This window comes from Polypterus senegalus, chromosome 11 (assembly GCF_016835505.1).
Source record: "Polypterus senegalus isolate Bchr_013 chromosome 11, ASM1683550v1, whole genome shotgun sequence".
Lineage (NCBI taxonomy): Eukaryota > Metazoa > Chordata > Cladistia > Polypteriformes > Polypteridae > Polypterus > Polypterus senegalus.
In genome coordinates, this window is record NC_053164.1 from 10,118,083 (window position 1) to 10,137,808 (window position 19,726).

General features: G+C 41.0%; 1 protein-coding gene across 1 annotated transcript in view; it reads right to left on the bottom strand.

Moving 5' to 3' along the window:
* Positions 1-19,726, bottom strand: part of strn4 (striatin, calmodulin binding protein 4) — a 127,274-nt gene that overhangs the window by 21,084 nt on the left and 86,464 nt on the right. Inside the window, exons 13-14 of the mRNA XM_039768041.1 lie at positions 13,684-13,851; positions 3,836-3,976 (exon numbers count right to left, since the gene is read on the bottom strand). Of these exons, the coding sequence (XP_039623975.1) occupies positions 3,836-3,976; positions 13,684-13,851 (309 nt within the window). The remainder of the gene's footprint in view (positions 1-3,835; positions 3,977-13,683; positions 13,852-19,726) is intronic.

Consider the following 19,726-nt stretch of genomic DNA (forward strand, 5'->3'; position numbering starts at 1 on the left):
GTACGCTCCAACACATGGCGAGAGGTAGAGCAACTCGAACGGAGGCTGGCGCGTGAATGAGAAGGGCTCCGCCTGACTCCTGAGGTCCAGCCACACCCTCGTCTCGGGCCCACAGCCTCTGTCTCGGATTTGTGGAATTAAATCTGTACTGCAAGTGAACTATGATACTTCGCAAGAGGAGAGAAGTCACAAAATCAACTGGAATGTTCAAGCACATTATAAAGAAAAAACACGATCTAAATCCGTTAAGTAGTTATTTTGTGAAAAGCGGACAAACAGACAGACGTTGGATTTTATATATACAGTGGAACCTCGGGTCACGAACATCTCTTGAACACGTACAAATCGGGTTACGACCAAAAAGTTTAACAAATTTTTGCATCTGTTCACGACCACACACTCAGGTGACAAACAAGCAAGTTTCCCTTCTGGTTTGTATGCGCCGATGACTTCCGCACATGTTCAGTCTCTCCCTGAGCATTCGTTGTGAACTCTTTGTGCTCCGTTTCATTTCCCATCCGGTTCGTACGCGCCGGTGATTTACGCATGTGTTCAGTCTCTCCCTGTACAGTACATTGTTCTCGGTTAGACATGCAACGCGCAGTGGGACTTTACCTCAAAACTGTAATCTCCTCTCCACCCAGCTCCTGCTCACTTCCTTCATGCCAGAACTTGACTCATGCAAGGTTAGTTTTCTTGGTTGTTTATGGTTAGTTTTTGTATAAATTAAGGATTTGTCAAATTTAAATTTTTTCCCTGTGCTTAAAACTCATTAAAAAAAAAAAGTGTTTACAGTGAGCGGTTCGTAAGGCTGTAGCATGAACTCTTGCAATGTTAGTTTTCTCTGTTCAAGGTTTTCTCAGTTTTTTTACATTTAGTTTACTATTACACTGTGCATTCTATGGTATAAGTAACTATTTTTGTGCTTAAAAATCTTTAAAAAAATATATTTACATACAGCTTGTACGGTCCAGAATGGATTAATTGTATTTACATACAATCCTATGGGGGAAATTACTTCAGGTCACGACCAAATCGGGTTGCGACCAGAGTTTTGGAACGAATTACGGTCATGACTCGAGGTTCCACTGTAGAGAGATATTTTATGAGTTGTGATTTAATGTGCAGTGATTTTGCTTCAAGTTCATTTCATTACTGAGTTTGAAATGGATTCTACAAAATACGCAATATATCATTAGGCATTTTTACCATATTTTCTGAATTGATTCCATCATTCTAGAAAGAAGGTGTAGGATAGAGAGCAAAACAGAGGAGGAGCAGTGTGGTTTTATACCAGGGAGAGGAACAACTGATGAAGTCTTTGCATTGTGACAGCTTATAAAGAAGAATCAAGAAAAACAGAAAGGTCTGCATATGGTGTTTATATATCTGGAGAAGGCTTATGATGGAGTGTCACGTCAAGAGGTCTGCAGGTGCATGAGAGAGAAAGGACAACCACAGAGGTGTGTGGGAGATTGTACAGGATGTGTATCAGGGAGTGAGGACTCGGGTTCAAAGCAGTGTTGGGGTAATGGACAAAATCCTACATAGAGTAGGCTTGCACCAGGGATCGTTCTTTAAGTCCTTACTTCTTTGATGTGGTTATGGATGTATTGACTCGTGGCATAAAAGACCAACCACCCTGGTGCAAGGTGTTTGCTGTTGACATTATGTTGTGTAGCACCAGAAATAAGGAAGTTTAAGAGTGGAGAAGGGCTTTGGAAGATAGAGGATAAATGGGGGAAGAAGAACAAGAAGGACGACAGAATATCTGAGGTTTAGTGATGATCAGAATTCAGAAGTTTGAGAAAGGAGGACCAGAGAAGTGTGTGAGGATTGTCCATGATATGTATGAGGGAGTGAGGACTCGGGTTAGAAGCAGTGTTGGGGTAACAGACAAGATCCTGGTTAGAGTAGGTTTGCACCAGGGGTCTTCTTTAAGTCCTTACTTCTTTGATGTAGTTATGGATGTGTTGACTCAAGGGATAAAAGAACAATCCACCTGGTGCAGGGTGTTTGCTGATGACATTGTGTTGTGTAGCACGAGAAATGAGGAAGTTTAAGAATGGAGAAGGGCTTTGGAAGATAAAGGATTGAAGATAAATAGGAAGAAGAAAACAGAATATATGAGGTTTGATGATGATCAGAATTCAGAAGTTAGAGAAAGGAGGACCAAAGAAGTGTGTGAGGATTATCCGTGATATGTATGAGGGAGTGAGGAGGTTAGAAGGTTAGAAGGAGTGTTGCAGTAACAGATAAGATCTAAGTTCCAGTAGGTCTGCACCAGGTATCTTCTAGAAGTCCTTGCCTCGTTGAACTGGATATGGATGTGTTGTCTCGAGGGATACAAGACCAGTGTCTCCTGGTGCCAGCTTTGTGCTGATAACATTGTGTTGTGTAGCACCAGAAAGGGTGGAATGGTGAGGAAATTGGAAGAAAGAAGAAAGGCTTTAGAAGACAGAGGAAGGAAGATAAATAGGAATAAAATGACAGAATATCGGAGGTTTAATGATGATCAGGATTCAGACGTTAGCCTTCCAGGAGAGCCACTGAAAACAGTGGAGAAGTTTAAATATCTAGGATCAGTGGTAGCCTAAGATGTAAAACTAGATGCATAGTGCAGTGTGGATGGAACAATCGGAAGAAGGTATTGGGAATGTGATTGAAGAATGAAGGTGAAGGTTAAAGGTAAGTTTAATGAGACCATCAATGACATATGGAGCTAAGACATGGACAGTAAAGAGAGCACAGAAGGAGAAGTAGTTAGATATGATGGATGAGCAGAGTCACAAAAAAGGACAGAATAAGAAATTAAACAATCACAGGAACAACAAGGGTGGGAGAGATGTCTAAAAAAGTACAGGTAAGTAGGCTGAAGTGGTATGGACATGTGATGAGGAGAGACAAGGAAGATGTGGGCAAAAGGGTGATGGGAAAGGAAACACAAGAAAGTGAGGGAGGACAAAGAGGTGAACAGATAAAGTAAAAGAAGATCTGAAGGAAAAGGGCTTGACTGGTGTGGAGAAGGTTCATCAAGCACATCCACCCCACACAGAAGTGGGAGAAGATGAAGAGGAAGAAGGCGTCATTTTTGCCATATTTTCCATTAACGGACATCTTCAGTGCAAATTCCGACTTGCATATAAAATAGGGTTACGATTCCCTGTAGTAATGGAGCTTATTTGCAATCCAAGGCCCGTCTGTGTTTGAAGCCTTTTGCTATCAGAACGTCCATAATAAAGCAAGAAACAGCTATGAGATAGACCAGATTTCTGAGTCCAATATTTCCCTGGAGCATAAGCAGGAATAACGTTTCCAGGTTTTGCATTAAAATGTCTGCTGACTACTACCTCCTTGATTATCTTAAATTAGAGATGCATAGAATGTAGAAGATCAACATTTACATCAGATGAGTTACACGAACAGGAAAGGTTTTAGTTGGGACAGCAAGAAGGGTAAGATTTGTTATAAACTGACAACATACACCAAGCTCTGATGTGAAAAAATACATTTAATATTATGGTGCCAAGTCATTACAGTGTCACACACGTGCATATGGGAAGCAGCTAGAGGGCATAAATAATAGTAATACCATGCCAGACCAGGGGGAGGCGAGCTGCACTAACTCTCTCTCTCCATTCTCTGCAGACTATCCTCAGGAAATCCCACTAGGTGCCGGAGGCTTTAAAATGACCAAACTGGAAAGGAAACTTGGGCCTCACTGTACACTTGATAAAGGAAACTCTGCAGGGCTCATTTATTGCTTTACACATCACACTTACAGCAATGAAAGAACTATGACTTTTCAAAATTACAAAAAACATATCTGACTTACCCTCTTTGCTTTTCGAGTCCAGCTGTAGAATGCTTTGCTCAGAGTTAAGATCATACAGGACCGTCTCTCCTCCATTAAAAGAAGCCACAACCTGCGTGGGGTCAGAGTTCACAAAGGCCACTGAGGTAGGAATCCCATACTCTGTAATGGGAAAAGACAGGTTGAGAAATAAAAAAATAAAAAAAAACAGGCAGTGGTCTCCCCTCGACTTTCTCGTATACTCAGATATGGGGATGGGTATTTGAGGAGTAAGCTGCAAGTAAACCAAAATCTACATTTTGTACCTTATACTTGTATGCAAAATTTGGTTGACCCAAGTGAAAGCGTACTCAAGTTATCGTGACACACACACACGATTCCAAAAAACGGTATTTTTAGACTCAGGGAGGTCTAAAACATTGAGACTCATCAAAATCTCGAAATCGAATTTTTTGGACGATTACGAAACTTTCCCTATACTTAGTATACAAGAAAGTAAAACTCTGATACCCGACCCTGTAACTGATGCACTGACATTAGAAAATGTGCCCTGTAGAAATATGATACGCAGATTGCTTGATCAGGTAGTGACTCTGCTCAGATTGGTGCGAGTGGTGACTGCATCGTCCACTGAAGTGGTGAGAAGTTCTAACACCCTCAGGAGATTAAAGACAAGGCTGTGAACCAACATGGCACAGAATAGACTCAACAATTTTGCTGTCTGCCATGATCATAAAGAAAAGCTTGATCACTTGGACAAATTGCTGGCGGAGATGTTCTTAGGCACATCTTTAGGTTCTTTCTTTAGAAAACACAACCATGAGGACTCACCTGTACACACACACGAGTTGTAATGATAGTGGCCTTTATGTCAACTGAGTGACTAGAGGACTCTGAGCAGAAACCTCTGAGAGGTTTGTATTTGCAAATCTGGATTTTAACTTTAGGCATCATACAGTTTACACAATGTGTGTTGACACAGTTCTAAACCGTTTGATGCATCGAGGTATTTTTATTATAGTCGTTAACTGCATAAATATTCGAATGAGTGGCACTGTCGAGTCCTTCCCAATAAATACGGTGAAGAAAATCCCCTTTAAATATGAAATGAAATGTACATCTTTTCCTGCAGTTGCCAATGCATGTGCAGATGTCAGGGTGTAACTAATGAGTAGGACTTCACCTTAAGTGAAAATGTACTCAAATTACTTATGTACCGTATATACTCATGTATAAGTTGGGTCTTGAAACCTGAAAAATTGATCATAAAATCAGACACCGATTTACAGTAATCCCTCGTTATATCGCGCTTCGACTTTCGCGGCATCACTCTATCGCAGATTTTATATGTAAGCATATCTAAATATATAACGCGGATTTTTCGCTGCTTCGAGGGTTCTGCGGACAATGGGTCTTTTTACTTCCTGTACATGCTTCCTCAGTTGCTTTGCCCAGCTGATTTCTTACAAGGGACGCTACTGGCGGATGGATGAGAAGCTAACCAATCAGAAAACGCAGATTTTGGTCTCGTCCGATGCGAGAGATGGACGTCTGAAGTGGAGCTCCGCTAGCAGTGGTGCTATTTTTCATATTATTTGCTTATTATTCTGAGATATCCTGTATTTATTCAACCCGAGAGGGACCGCTACAGTATATGTAAACACATATAAACATGGCCAACAAGAAGGGGGGTCCGAAAGAATCGAAGACTAAAGCTACATCCAAGCTGCGATCAGCAAGCCCTAGTTCGAGATACGGCCTCTCAGAGACAGACCTGGATCAGATGGGCGAAAGTACAGACTCCTCGGGACCACGGTCCGCTACATCGTCGCCTGCTGAGAGCGAAAAGGGGAGCGAAGGTGCGATCGTGAGTGCAGATGTGGATAGCTCGCCGATTGGAGAGGATTACCTGAAACTGGAAAAGGCCGGGAGGTCCGCGGCTTCAGTTACGCAATCACGCGGGACTGGAGCAGCGGGACACCGCTTCAGCAGAGTCTGCTGCTTCATCTACGGTACAAGAAGGCACATTTGAGCTATCTGAACTGAAAGTGTTGCTCGCTGACCTCAGGCAAGATATAAAGAAAAGCGAGAAGGCTAATGAGAAAGCAACGGCAAAGGCACATGAGAGACTGAAACAGGAGATGAAACAGGCCAATGAATGTCTGCGACAGGAAATCCAACAGGCAAATGAAAGGCTTCGTCAAGAGGTACAGCTTGAACTTCGACAGGTGCTGGGTAAAATTGAAGAGCGCATTGAGAAAAACTCGCTAAACTGAGCACGCTTGCTGATCGATTGGAGCATCTTAGTGAGACATTCACGAATCGGATCGAAATAGCGAACATCTAGCTGCCAGTGCCGAGGAAAGAGCAGTAAATGTCAGTTTGGAATGTAAAAAACTCGGAGAAAAACTTGGAGACAGACTGGCTGCTTTAGAAGATGGGAATAGAAGGTATAATGTCAGAATTGAAGGCTTGCCGGAGAATCGAGAAAGTTTAAACCCGGTGAAATTCGCAACTGAACTTTTTTCTAAAATAATCGGGGGCGACTTTAAAGCAGAATCTGAGATAGCAGCGGCTTACAGCAGACGCTGATCAAACACCGTCAGACCCGACCAAGATCTTTTATAGTCCGTTTTGAACGATTATCATTTAAGTTAGAGGTGATGGAACTCCTCAGGAAAAAAAAGGAAGATATTATATATGAAGATTGCCAATTCGCGTCTTCCCTGACTTCTCTCCAGCAACAGCTATCAACCGCGCCGCCTTCTATAATATTAAACAGCGGCTACGGCAAGCCAATGTCAAATACGGCCTCCTGTATCCGGCAAAACTGAAAGTGGAATGGCAGGGCATTTCTATGTTTTCGCTAGCAAGGAGGAGGCAGAAAACGAGTTAAGAAAGCTGATCCCGGGACTATTCTGATACATAATTGTGAGTCATGGCGGTAAATGATAAAGCTAGGATTAATAATCTACTGTCTGATCTATTTGTTTTAAAATACGGGTTTTTATCAGCATATATTCTCATATTCTTATATTATTATTACTTACTTATTACTTATCATTACTTAGTATTACTAGGCTAAATGTTTGTGTTTTATTGTGCTTAATTACGTTTTCCTCCTTTTTTTTTTCTTTTCTAATTATTTCATGTGTACCCTAAATGAGACTGTTCAATATCATACCCTTGGTTTGCTGTTATTGCTATTACTGCATTAAGACTTGTTATGCTTGTTTTGGACACATCTTTAACACCATCACCTGGGTTTATTATCTGGGGATATCATCTTAATGCACTAAAATTGATGAAGATTATATGTATGTATGTATGTATGTATGTATGTATGTATGTATATATATATATATATATATATATATGTATATGTGTATGTGTATATATATGTATATATATTAAGTGCAAAATTCTTTTTTTTTTTTCTTTTTCCTCTTTTAAAGACTATATTGGTAACAGATATCTCTATCTTTTAACCTTAAAGCGCCACTGCATGGGGGCTTGATGTGCTTTGGACGTGCTCTGTCTCTGGGTATGTCAGAGGACTGGGACTGCATGAAGTGGGTTTTAGCCTCACCTGGGGAGGCAAAAGGGAGGGTGGGGGTTAAGGGGAAGAGAAAGAGAGCAGGCTTGATCTATATCTAATCTATCATCTCAATCTTTATAATTATAACTATCAACGTAATAATAAGCTGCATGGCAACAACTCTTGGGGGAATAGGAAATTAAGACCTAAACTATTTCACTTCCAGTTAAGACTATAATATGACACCAAAAACTCAGAATCAGTGTCTCCATGATGGGACAGTTAACTTCGTAAGCTGGAATGTTAAAGGCCTGAATCACGAATTAAAGAGAAAGAAAGTACTTTCTCACCTAACAGGTCTAAATGCTAAAATAGTATTTTTACAGGAAACCCACTTACTAAGTAAGGATCAGTTCCGGCTGCAAAAAGACTGGACTGGCCAAATGTTCCATTCTAGTTTTACAAAGAAAACTAGAGGGGTGGGAATTCTCATACATAGAACAGTACCATTTGTAGCATCAGATGTAGTATTGGATCCTGAAGGGAGATATGTGATGGTCATGGGAGACTTATCTAACTGTAAAATGATTTTGATAAATGTTTATGCACCTAATGTTGATGATAAGGAATTTATACAAAATTTATTTGCATCCATTCCCAATCTGAACACTCATAAACTTATAATGGCTGGGGACTTTAATTGTGTTCTAAATCCACTTTTAGATAAGACTTCCTCCACAGGGGGCAACGCAACTAACACCGCAAAGATAATTACAAAGTTTATAACTGATCACAACTTATCAGATCCCTGGAGGTTTTAAACCCAAATTCAAGAACATATTCTTTCTACTCACCAGTACATCATTGCTACTCAAGGATTGATTACTTCTTTATAGATAATAACTTCTTGCCTAAGATTAAATCTTGTAAATACGATGCTATTGTTATTTCAGACCATGCTCCGATGATCTTGGAGCTGAAATTACTAAGCCCCATACACTCACCCGCAGATGGCGTCTCAATCCGCTTCTATTAGCTGACGAGAATTGTACTGAATTTATATCCAAACAAATTGAATTCTTTCTAGAGACAAATACATCCCCTGAGATCTCTGCAGGAACACTCTGGGAAACTCTTAAGGCCTTCTTAAGAGGACAGATTATCTCATATCTTTCCCACAGAAATAAATCCGCGAAGAAAGTAGCAGAGATAAAAAGCGAAATTACTAAAATAGATGAAGAACATGCCAGACTACCAAGCGAGACTCTACATAAGAGGAGGCAGGCTCTACATTCAGAATTAAACCTCTTGACAACTAAAGAAACCGAACAACTAATTTACAAATCCAGACATCATTATTATGAACATGGAGAGAAAGCTAATAAGCTTTTAGCGCAACAAATTCACAAGCAAGAAGTGCGCAACGCAATCTCGTAATTACTAACACGAATGGAGATAAAATCATCGAACACAAAAATATAATGTGCACTTTTAGAGACTACTATAAATCCCTATATACTACTGAGTTTAAAGAAGACAATATACAATCTAATGCATTTCTGGATAAATTACAGATACCACAAATTGACGCTATTAGTGTGGAGGAGCTCGATAAACCTCTGTCATTATCAGAATTACTGGATGCTATAAAGTCACTCCAAGGTGGAAAAGCAGCAGGCCCTGATGGCTACCCTGCAGAGTTTTACAAGAAATTCTCCGCTCAGCTAGCTCCCTCCTATTAGCAACATTTACAGAAGCCAGAGATAACCAATCTCTTCCACAAACCTTTCGCCAAGCACTAATCACTGTCTTTCCAAAACAAAATAAGGACTTATTACAATGTGCATCATACAGACCAATTTCACTTCTGAATAACGACGTTAAAATACTCTCTAAAATCATAGCTAGAAGGATGGAGAAAGTGCTCCCTCAATAATATCACAAGACCAAACTGGATTTATTAGGGGCCGACACTTATCTTCAAATCTTCGACGCCTGTTTAATGTAATATACTCACCAACTAAATCAAACACCCCAGAAATATTATTATCATTGGATGCAGAAAAGCATTCGACATGATTGAATGGAAATACCTTTTACTATTTTGGAGAAGTTTGGGTTTGGCCCAACATTTGTGCATGGATTAAATTACTGTATACTAACCCAGAAGCTTCAGTTTGCATCAATAACATTTGCTCAGACTACTTTAAACTAGAACGTGGCACAAGACAAGGATGCCCTTTGTCACCACTGCTGTTTGCAATTGCCATTGAACCACTGGCAATACATTGTCGAAATACTGATCAGATAAAGGGGATTAGCAGAGAAGGACTGGAACAGAAAATCTCATTATATGCAGATGACATGGTACTGTATATATCGGACCCAGAAAATTCTGTGCCTGCAGTCTTAGCAGCACTCACAGAATTTCAAAAGCTCTCTGGTCTCAGAATTAATCTGAATAAAAGTGTACTCTTTCCGGTGAATTCGCAAGCATATAATATTAGATTAGACACCCTTCCTTTTATCATTGCAGAACAGTTTAAATACCTCGGGTAAACATCACAAGTAAACATAAAGCTCTTTATCAAAAAATTTCGTCGTCTGTATGGAAAAAATTAAACAAGACTTGCATAGATGGTCAACCCTTCATCTCACACTAGCTGGAAGAATTAACACTGTTAAGATGAATATTCTTCCTAAGCTCCTTTTTTTATTTCAAAACATACCAATATACATTAATAAATCGTTCTTTAAGCAATTAGATTCAACAATAACCTCATTTATTTGGAATTCTAAACATCCACGCATCAAAAGAGCGACCCTACAAAGACAAAAGGCAGAAGGCGGCATGGCTCTACCTAACTTCCAGTTTTATTACTGGGGCAAATATACAGTCGATAAGAACCTGGACACAAATAGAAGAACATACACAGGCATGGACCGCAATAGAAGTAAAATCCTGCAGTACTTCTTTGTATTCCTTGCTTTGTGCTCCAATAAACACACGTTATCGGCAATACACTAATAACCCAATTGTGCTCCACTCACTTAGAATCTGGAACCAATGTAGAAAGCATTTTAAGACGGAGAAGCTTCTTTCTGTGGCACCCCTGCAAAAGAACCACCTCTTTCAACCCTCACAAACATATGCAGTTTTTAATATCTGGAAAAATTTGGAATTAACTTGCTTAGAGATCTTTATATAGACAACGTCTTTGCATCCTATGAACAATTACGTTCCAAATTTAACATTCCAGCTACAAATTTCTTTCACTATCTTCAAATCAGGAACTTTGTTAAACAGAACCTTCCAGATTTTCCTCATCTTGCACCCTCATCCACGCTGGAAAAATTATTGCTCAATTTCAAGGAGTTAGACTCCATCTCTACAATATATAAAATCCTTTTACAATCCCTTCCTTTCAAAGATCCAAGAGGACACTGGGAAAATGACCTCTCAATTAATATATCAGAAAAGGAGTGGAAAGTAGCAATGCAGAGAATTCACTCAAGCTCCATATGCAAAGCATACAATTATACAACTCAAAATTATATATCGAGCACATCTGTCTCGACTAAAACTCTCAAAATGTTTCCAGGGCATGATCCAACCTGCGAACGTTGCAACCAAGCCCCAGCCTCACTAGGTCACATGTTCTGGGCCTGCTCCAAATTAACATTATTCTGGACAAAAATTTTTAATTACCTCTCAGACAGTCTTGGACTCACAATCCCTCCTAACCCATTAACAGCTGTGTTTGGGGTTCTTCCAGAGGGTCTTAAAGTGGAGAAAGACAAACAAACTGTGATTGCATTCACTACACTGTTGGCACGCAGACTTATTCTGATAAACTGGAAGAACCCAAACTCTCCTCTTTAAGTCAGTGGGAAACTGATGTGTTATATTATTTAAAATTGGAAAAAATCAAATACTCAGTTAGAGGATCTGTGCAGACTTTTTTCAAAACATGGCAGGATCTAATCAGTAATATTTTGAAATGATTTTATAAAGCACAGAGAATTTGTTGATTTAGGTATTTTTAAAAGCCTTAAATTTTACACCGTTTGGCTTGCTCTCTCTCTCAAGGGTGGGGATCGATCTGTTCTTAGCATAATTCTTTTTTTTTGTAAAACTTGATTGCTATGTATTGATTGTAATAAAATTAATAAATAAATAAAAAAAAAAAAAAAAAGAAAACGCAGTTAAGTTCCTGTGTGCTGAATGGCTCAGCTGACGGGCTGAATTCGATTCCACGGCGTTAACCAGGAAGTCTCGTCTCGCTCATTCAGCATCAGCGTGTTTCGCTGTGTAAAGAGTTAACTTTTGTGATCTTTTGTGTTTATCTTTGTGTATAGTCAAGCCCTTCATTATGGCTCCAAAAACGATCTACGATCTGCTACTGCTTCAGGGGCTGTGCCCAAGCGCCAACGGAAGATGTTATCGATTGCCGTTTTGGATATGTTGAAGGAAGGGAAAAGCTACACCGCTGTAAGACGCCATTACGGCATCAATGAGGCTACGATTCTTTTTATTTAAAAAGTAAGAAAGGAATATAAGATCTACGGCCGCAGTGTCCTTTAACCAGGGTGCAAAACGAGTTGTAAGTGGATGTAATAAGGCGGTAGTCCGGATGGGATCTGCTTTAGGGATTTGGATTGAAGAAGAACAACGGCGGTGCTACACAGTCACCTGAAGAGGCTCCTTTAGAAGAGCTGTGACGCTCTCCTTTGTTGTGCAGTAAAATTAAACTCATCGTTATCTGACAAGTCATCGAGTCATTGTTGGTGAGTAACCATAATTAATTTTCTACTTACAGTACTTAGTACATGTACGTACGTTTAGTGTCACTGTACACACATTTACTGTATACTATTTTTTTTGCATTGTACGTATTTATTGCTGGTGGCCTGTCTATCATAATGGCTGTAACATATGTGATATCGGAGACACTCGATATCTTTCAAATAATATTTAGGTTTTACTGTATATAAACAGTGTGTTTACATACATACTGTAATTTCAATGAATCTTACCTAATATGTAAGAGAATACAAAGGGTTTATGCTGTATAACTGTGCGGGAAATGTTTAAAAGAGTGTGGGAGAGTTTATCAGGGCTTAAAATATATAAAAATAACCATAAAAACATATGGTTTGTACTTCACGGATTTTCACCTGTCGATCGAGGAGGGATTACTTATTATTTTTTTTTTACATCTTCTCGCCTCCTTCAATCTCACACCAGTTTCTCAGACACACTGAATTTTGTTGCAGCAGCCACAGTTACCAATTTCTTTCTCTACTTCAATGACTTTTAATTTAAAACCAGCTTCATATTTTCTTCTGATCGAACGCCATTGTAGATGAGGGATACTCTTATGATAAACTTGTATGAGGGTATGAGATACAAAAAACACAAATCAGTGCAAACATCGCTTCGGGATAGTTCAGGTATTACGGAGGCACGATACATAGAAAATAAAGGCCGTGTACTCTGTGGTTACTCTCTCAGGTGGTCATTAGCATATCATAATCTCTTAGACCAATAGCGTGAGTTTTCCACATTCGACTTATACGACCGACATTATAAAATACCAGAAATTATACGAAAAAATCAAGCCCCGACTTAAACGCGAGTATATAAGGTAGTTAAATTTCAAATAAGACACAAAGTGTTGTTATGGATGGCCGTGAAGCCAGCCAGGTGGAAGGACCGAAGGAGAGAGAACAGTTGGGACATAATCTCAGCTGGGATGCTGGAGGGCAGCTCCTCTGGGTTGCTGTGGCACCACGGATTCCCACAAGGCAAGCTGGAGCAGCCCCGTTGAGTTCCGTGGGCACCGCCAGAGGGTGCTGCAGAGATGATGGAGCCCTTCGAGGCTGTGTTTTCTGCCACACTTGGAAGTTAAGCCGGGAGAAGGTCAGGGAACATCTGGAGCACTTCCCAGGTGCCCTGTAAAAGGAGCCACCTCACTGCAGTTGAAAAGTCAGCATTGGGAGGAGGTGGACAAAGCTAGCTGGATGAGGAGTGGAGACAGAGAAAGGGAGGCAGAGAAGAGGAAGAAGAAAAGGACTGTGTTTATTTGAGCATTTGGTGCTGGTACTGTGCTGTGTAGTGGGGAGCAAAAAAAAAACATCTCCCCTCTTACTGTGCAGCAGTACCGGGCTCTGTGTCTATTGTGACTGGGGTTTGAGGAACTGTACGCTCCCTGGTGGTCCACAGTGTACAGTAGTGACATAAAAAATTGCATTTTATAACATATAGCACTTGATGAAGTTTTCTACCATGATATTTAACCAGAACATTTCAAACAGCTATTCACATGACCTTTATCTTTGTTGAAGACACTGAGGCAGGCCGGAGTCGCGGAGTCGTCCCAGATGCGGATGGTTCCATCAGCAGAACAGGAGGCCAGGCGCTGCTGATTCAGACTGAAGGCTAAACCCCATACGGCATCAGTATGTCCTATCATCATGCTGTGCTGAACGCTGGGATCTGCAGCAAAAAGAAAAACAGAGGGATGATTTGATTACTATTTGCAAAATAAATGAAGTGGCAAATGTAAGCATAAATAAACAGGTGCACTCATTACAAGGGAGGACAATTATCTTTAAGCTACAAATATTTATCCATTCATTATTTTAATTAGAACAATCTGGACGAGAACAGGCCATTCAGCCCAACAAAGCTCGCCAGTCCTATCCACTTATTTCTTCCCAAAAAACATTGAGTTTTGAAAGTCTTGCTGTTCGCCACACTACTTGATCGCTTATTCCAAGTGTCTATCGTTCATTGTTTAAAGAAAACCTTTCGAATGTTTATGCGAAATTTACCCTTATCAAGTTTTCAACTGTGTCCCTGTGTTTTTCATGAACTCATTTTAAAGTCGCCGTCTCGATCTACTTGACTGAATCCCAACACTTCACTAAGGTCTCCTCTTAATCTTCTTTGTCTTAAACTTTAAAGGCTCAGCTCTTTTAATCTTTCCTCATAACTCATCCCCTGTAGCCCTGAATCAGCCTCGTCGCTCTTCTCTGGACCTTCTCTTGTGCTGTTATGTGCTTTTTGTAGCCTGGAGACTCCAGATGAGGCCTCACCAGTGTGTTATAAAGCTTGAGCAGAACCTCCTGTGACTTGTACTCCACACATCAAGGCGCTATATAACCTGATATTCTGTTAGCCTTCTTAAAGGCTTCTGAACACTGTCTGGCAGTCGATAGCATAGAGTCCACTGCGACTACTAAATTCTTCCCATAAGGTGGACTCTCAGTTTTCCGACCACCCATTGTGTATTTAATCCTAACATTTTCACTTCCTATGTGTAATTCTTTACATTTACTGACATTAAATTTCATCTTCCACAAGTCTGCCCAAGCCTGTCTGCTGTCCAAGTCCTTCTGTGATGATTTAACGGATTCCAAATTATCTGCTATTCCCCCATCTTGGTATCATCTGTTAACTTAAACAGCTTGTTACTTATATCCCTATCTAAATCCATTCATTATCCAACCCGCTATATCCTAACTACAAGGTCACGGGGGTCTGCTGGAGTCAATCCCAGCCAACACAGGGCGCAAGGCAGGAAACAAATCCCGGGCAGGGCGCCAGCCCACCGCAGGGCACACACACACACACGCACATACCAAGCACACACTAGGGACAATTTAGAATTACCAATGCACCTAACCTGCATGTCTTTGGACTGTGGGAGAAAACCCACGGAGACACGAGGAGAACATGCAAACTCCACGCAGGGAGGACCCGGGAAGCGAACCCAGGACTCCTAACTGCGCGGCAGCAGCGCTACCACCACCGTACCGCCCAATTCAATTTAATTCAATTCTTTATCATCATGTGTATAAGTACAAGTAGCATGAACAATAAAAAGTTTGCTTGCACGTGCCCCCCCACAGACAGTGAACACACAATAAATAAATGAATATAAATAAGTAAATAAATAAAACCAGAATCCTAGGAGTAAATAGGAGACAGTGGCAGAAGTTTATGTGCAGGTAGCAGTGGAGGTGACACAAGGTTACTGATTGTTCATGAGTGTGACTGCAGTTGGGTAGAAACTGTTCCTGAACCTGGAGGTGCGCGTCCAAATGGACTTTAGTCGCTTCCCAGATGGGAAGAAGGTGAAAAGTGACAGTGTAGGTTGCCTGGGGTCCCGCCTGATCCTGAGACAGTGTGTAGTGTGGATGTCATGGATCGCAGGGAGCTGTGTAAATTCATGAAAACGTAACAGGTTTAAATACATTAAATAAATAGTACGTAAGCGTGAACATTTTATTCACGAGGTACCCGACTCTGTCCATTATGTAAGCATAATGTATGGTGGACCAAAATTACCTTTATGAATATTTATGACGGCTCCACATGAATATTCAGAATCTATTTTGAGACAGAAGTTTCCATTTTCAATGACCTCTCCTATTTAAATCCTCGACATTTACAGCAAACCCACACTAAAAACTCGAGACAAGGAACAAATGGATTGCTCTTAACCAAGCTCCCTCTTGAATATTTCAGCTACATTACCATCCATTTGTCGCACAAGCTTGTTTAACAATTTACAGGGTTTTTTTAAAGTAAGAGGATATAAAAAAAGAGTAGTACCACAGTAATTAAAAGTAAGTCTTGCGGGGGCCAGACGTGATTCTAAAACGACAACACACATCCAAGGACAACCCGTTAAAAATCCAAAGTGAACAGCAGTGGAATCTTGAGCTGCAAAGGCTCCACACACAGACCTCCAATTTCTTCAGTCTGTGCATTTTGATTGTTTAGATTGATGAAGTATTCAAGCCCCTTGAATGTCATCCTAATTTTCTCCATGACAAAAAAGTTGTGGAGATATTTATCTATTCAGGACTTTTACTATGAACTCTTCTGCTGTAACAATACATTTCCAAAGTCCAAAGAAACCATTTTCTGCAGACCTTTAACTGGAGAAGAAAAACTCAAGTTTTTGTTTAAAGTTTATAAGTTTATGTTTAAAGTATTTAAACCTCTGTATGCTGGTTTACACAAACGAATCACAAATGACGCAAATGTGACAGTCGTAATCTCTATATATAATCTTCATTTCGATCTTGATCTTTGTTTGTCCGTGAATGAATTAGAAGAAGAAGCACTAGATGGCAGTAGAGAAACAGCTAAAACATAGGCATTGCATTAAGAATCTCCTCCAGGCTTATACTACTGAAGACTGTAGTACGCCAGTCACACCTCAAAACACAGACATTCAAACTAAACAAATTGTTGTGCTTTAAATTAACTAAAGAGATCTTCATTTAGATCTTGATCTTTGTTTGTCCGCGAATTCCACGCATGCGTAGACCACCTTCCAGTTTAGTACGTTGTTGTTACTCACGGATGTACCAACAATGTGCCGGAATAACGAAAGGGGTGGTGGACAGTGTTACGCTGGTTAGCTCCTGAGGCCTGCTTAGAGAATGAGATTGCCGAAGATAAAAGGTACGTGCCTACGTAACATATGAATGAAAGAAAGACAGTAGGGCGGCACGGTGGCGCAGTGGTAGCGCTGCTGCCTCGCAGTTAAGAGCAGGGCTGTGGAGTCGGTAGATAAATGCTCTGACTCCGACTCCTCAGTTTCTAAATCTTCCGACTCCCTGACTCCTCTGTATGTATATACTATGCTAATGTATTTTCTACATCCATTGAAGGAAAGGAAGGCAACATACATGTCATTTCACCACAGAACTACTGGCTAGGAAGCCAACACTCTACTATAATGCCAGATTAAAGACAAACACAATTGATTGGCGGCCGTAGATTGCGGGTGTCCACATGGACGGGCAGATCCAGCTTGCTGAAAATCTCGACCACCGCCCCCATCCAAAGTAATGTGATGCCTCTGTCTGCTGCAGTGGCTGTCTCCTCTGTCAGCCAGCCGGACGTTTAGTGCATTGTGTCACACACCGGCCAGCTGATCAGCAGAACGAGCCTCTGCTGGAGACAGGTAGGGAGATCTGTGTTCTCGGCTCCTTCGGCCCCCTTCACTAGCGCATAGCGAAGGGGAACCGATGGAGCTGAGAACACACCAGATGAGTTTTCAGTCGTTTGACGAGTGATGACTCGTTGAACGGCCGAAAAATCGGCAGTGCATCTGTAAATGTATGGGGGGCTTTAGGCTAGGTTCACAGTTCCCTGTAACAGTGGAACACGACACAATGGAAAGCGGTGCCGCACCTTACCTGTGCATTACATCCCATATAGTGACGCATACAGTCAATGAAAAGCATGCTTCATGGTTACTTGACATGTTCGTTTTGTGGTAACATTATGCACTGCATGCATTGGGCTTTATTCTTACAGCAGAGAAGTAGTTCATTATGACTGTTTGTGAATTGGGACATTTCAACTTACTTTTTTAATTCCCATTTAAATTTAGTAGGAGTCGGTTAACTTTTTGCCGACTCCGACTCCAGGTACCCAAAATTGTCTCCGACTCCGACTCCACAGCCCTGGTTATGAGACCTGGGTTCGCTTCCCGGGTCCTCCCTGTGTGGAGTTTGCATGTTCTCTCCGTGTCTGCGAGTGTTTCCTCCCACAGTCCAAAGACATGCAGGTTAGGTGCATTGGCGATCCTAACTTGTCCCTAGTGTGTGCTTGGTGTGTGGGTGTGTGTTCTGTGGTGGGTTAGCACCCTGCCCAGAATTGGTTCCTGCCTTGTGCCCTGTGTTGGCTGGGATTGGCTCCAGCAGACCCCCGTGACCATGTGTTCAGATTCAGCGGGTTGGACAATGGATGGATGGATGGAAAAACAGTGGGTAAAATGAATGACAACATAACAGCACGTTCCGGAAATCATTATTGTTAAATTGTAGCTGGCGAGTGCTGCGCGTCTCACAGTTGTACCGTGGCTTGCTCACATGTCAGTGAAGTGATCCCTATTCATGCTTTGAAGAGCCTGGATACCTATGTGTCCCCCTTTTATAACCATTGCTCCGTGTATATTGCCTTACTCTTTGGATTGCCACAAAGCAACCTGCGAGATTGGAGAAAGGTTGATTAGATAGATAGATAGATAGATAGATAGATAGATAGATAGATAGATAGATAGATAGATAGATAGATAGATAGATAGATAGATAGATAGATAGATAGATAGATAGATAGATAGATAGATAGATAGATAGATAGATAGATAGATAGATATGATAAGGCACTATAAGATAGATAGATAGATAGATAGATAGATAGATAGATAGATAGATAGATAGATAGATAGATAGATAGATAGATAGATACTTTATTAATCCCAAGGGGAAATTCACAGAGAAGAGATTATGAGAGCAAACAATAGTGTCGTGAAAACGAGACGGACTGTGAATGGACAGAAGCAGAAATGCTCCCACACCACCACATAATTACGATTCGGACAGTGATTCCGAGTAGGCCGTTCCTATCGAATCAATGTCCAAGGGTTTTCTTTTGTAATTTTGTTTCCCTTATAAAAAATCATAATGCTGTGCTACAAAGGGCCCAGTTCACGACTGGCAGCCGCGTTTAAACAGGGAGCCCTTCACACACAACTTTAACACGCGCAACGAAGTTGGCTGCACATGGCTAGTTAAACATAATGAGGTGCTATCCATGAGTCTTTTCTCTCTGGATATAAGAATCTCCCCTTGTGAGGGCCATAGTATTTGTTGGACCATCACTGCAAAAATGGCAAAGAAGCATCTACTAATGTGAGAAATAAAGTCATCAAAATGCACAAAGCAGGAAATGCTACCAAAAAAAAATATAAAAGAGTTTGAATGTCCTGCTGCACACTGCTGGATCCATCACTAGAAAATGGAAGGTTCACAACAGCACCCAGAATCTGACTAGAACAGGCCATCCTTCAGAGTAGGACGTCGACTGGTCAGAGAGGCGACTAAAAATCCAACCGTCACTCTCAGAAGTCTGCAGTGCTCTTTGCTGACACTGGAGTGGAAGTGCAGAGTCCACAATTTCAGGAGCTCTCCATAAAACAGGAGAGTAGTGAGAAAGAAGCCATTCCTTAAGGAGGTCCACATAAAAGCATTTTGCTACAAAGCAGGAGGAAGACCCAGTTAAGACGTGGGAGAAGATTTTATGGTCAGAGGAGACCAAAACAGAACTTTTTGGCCAGACTTCAAAGAGGTATGTGTGGTGTAAAACTAACACTGCCCAGGCCAGAAGAAACGCCAGACCTACAGTGAAATATGGCTGTGGCAGGCGGGATGCATTCACAAATTGGCACTGGGAATCTTGTGAAAGTTGAAAGGACAGAGGATGGACACAAATACCGCACAGAATTGCAGGAGAACTTGTTCCAGTCTGCTATGAACCTATGGTGGCTGAGGAGAAGATTCAT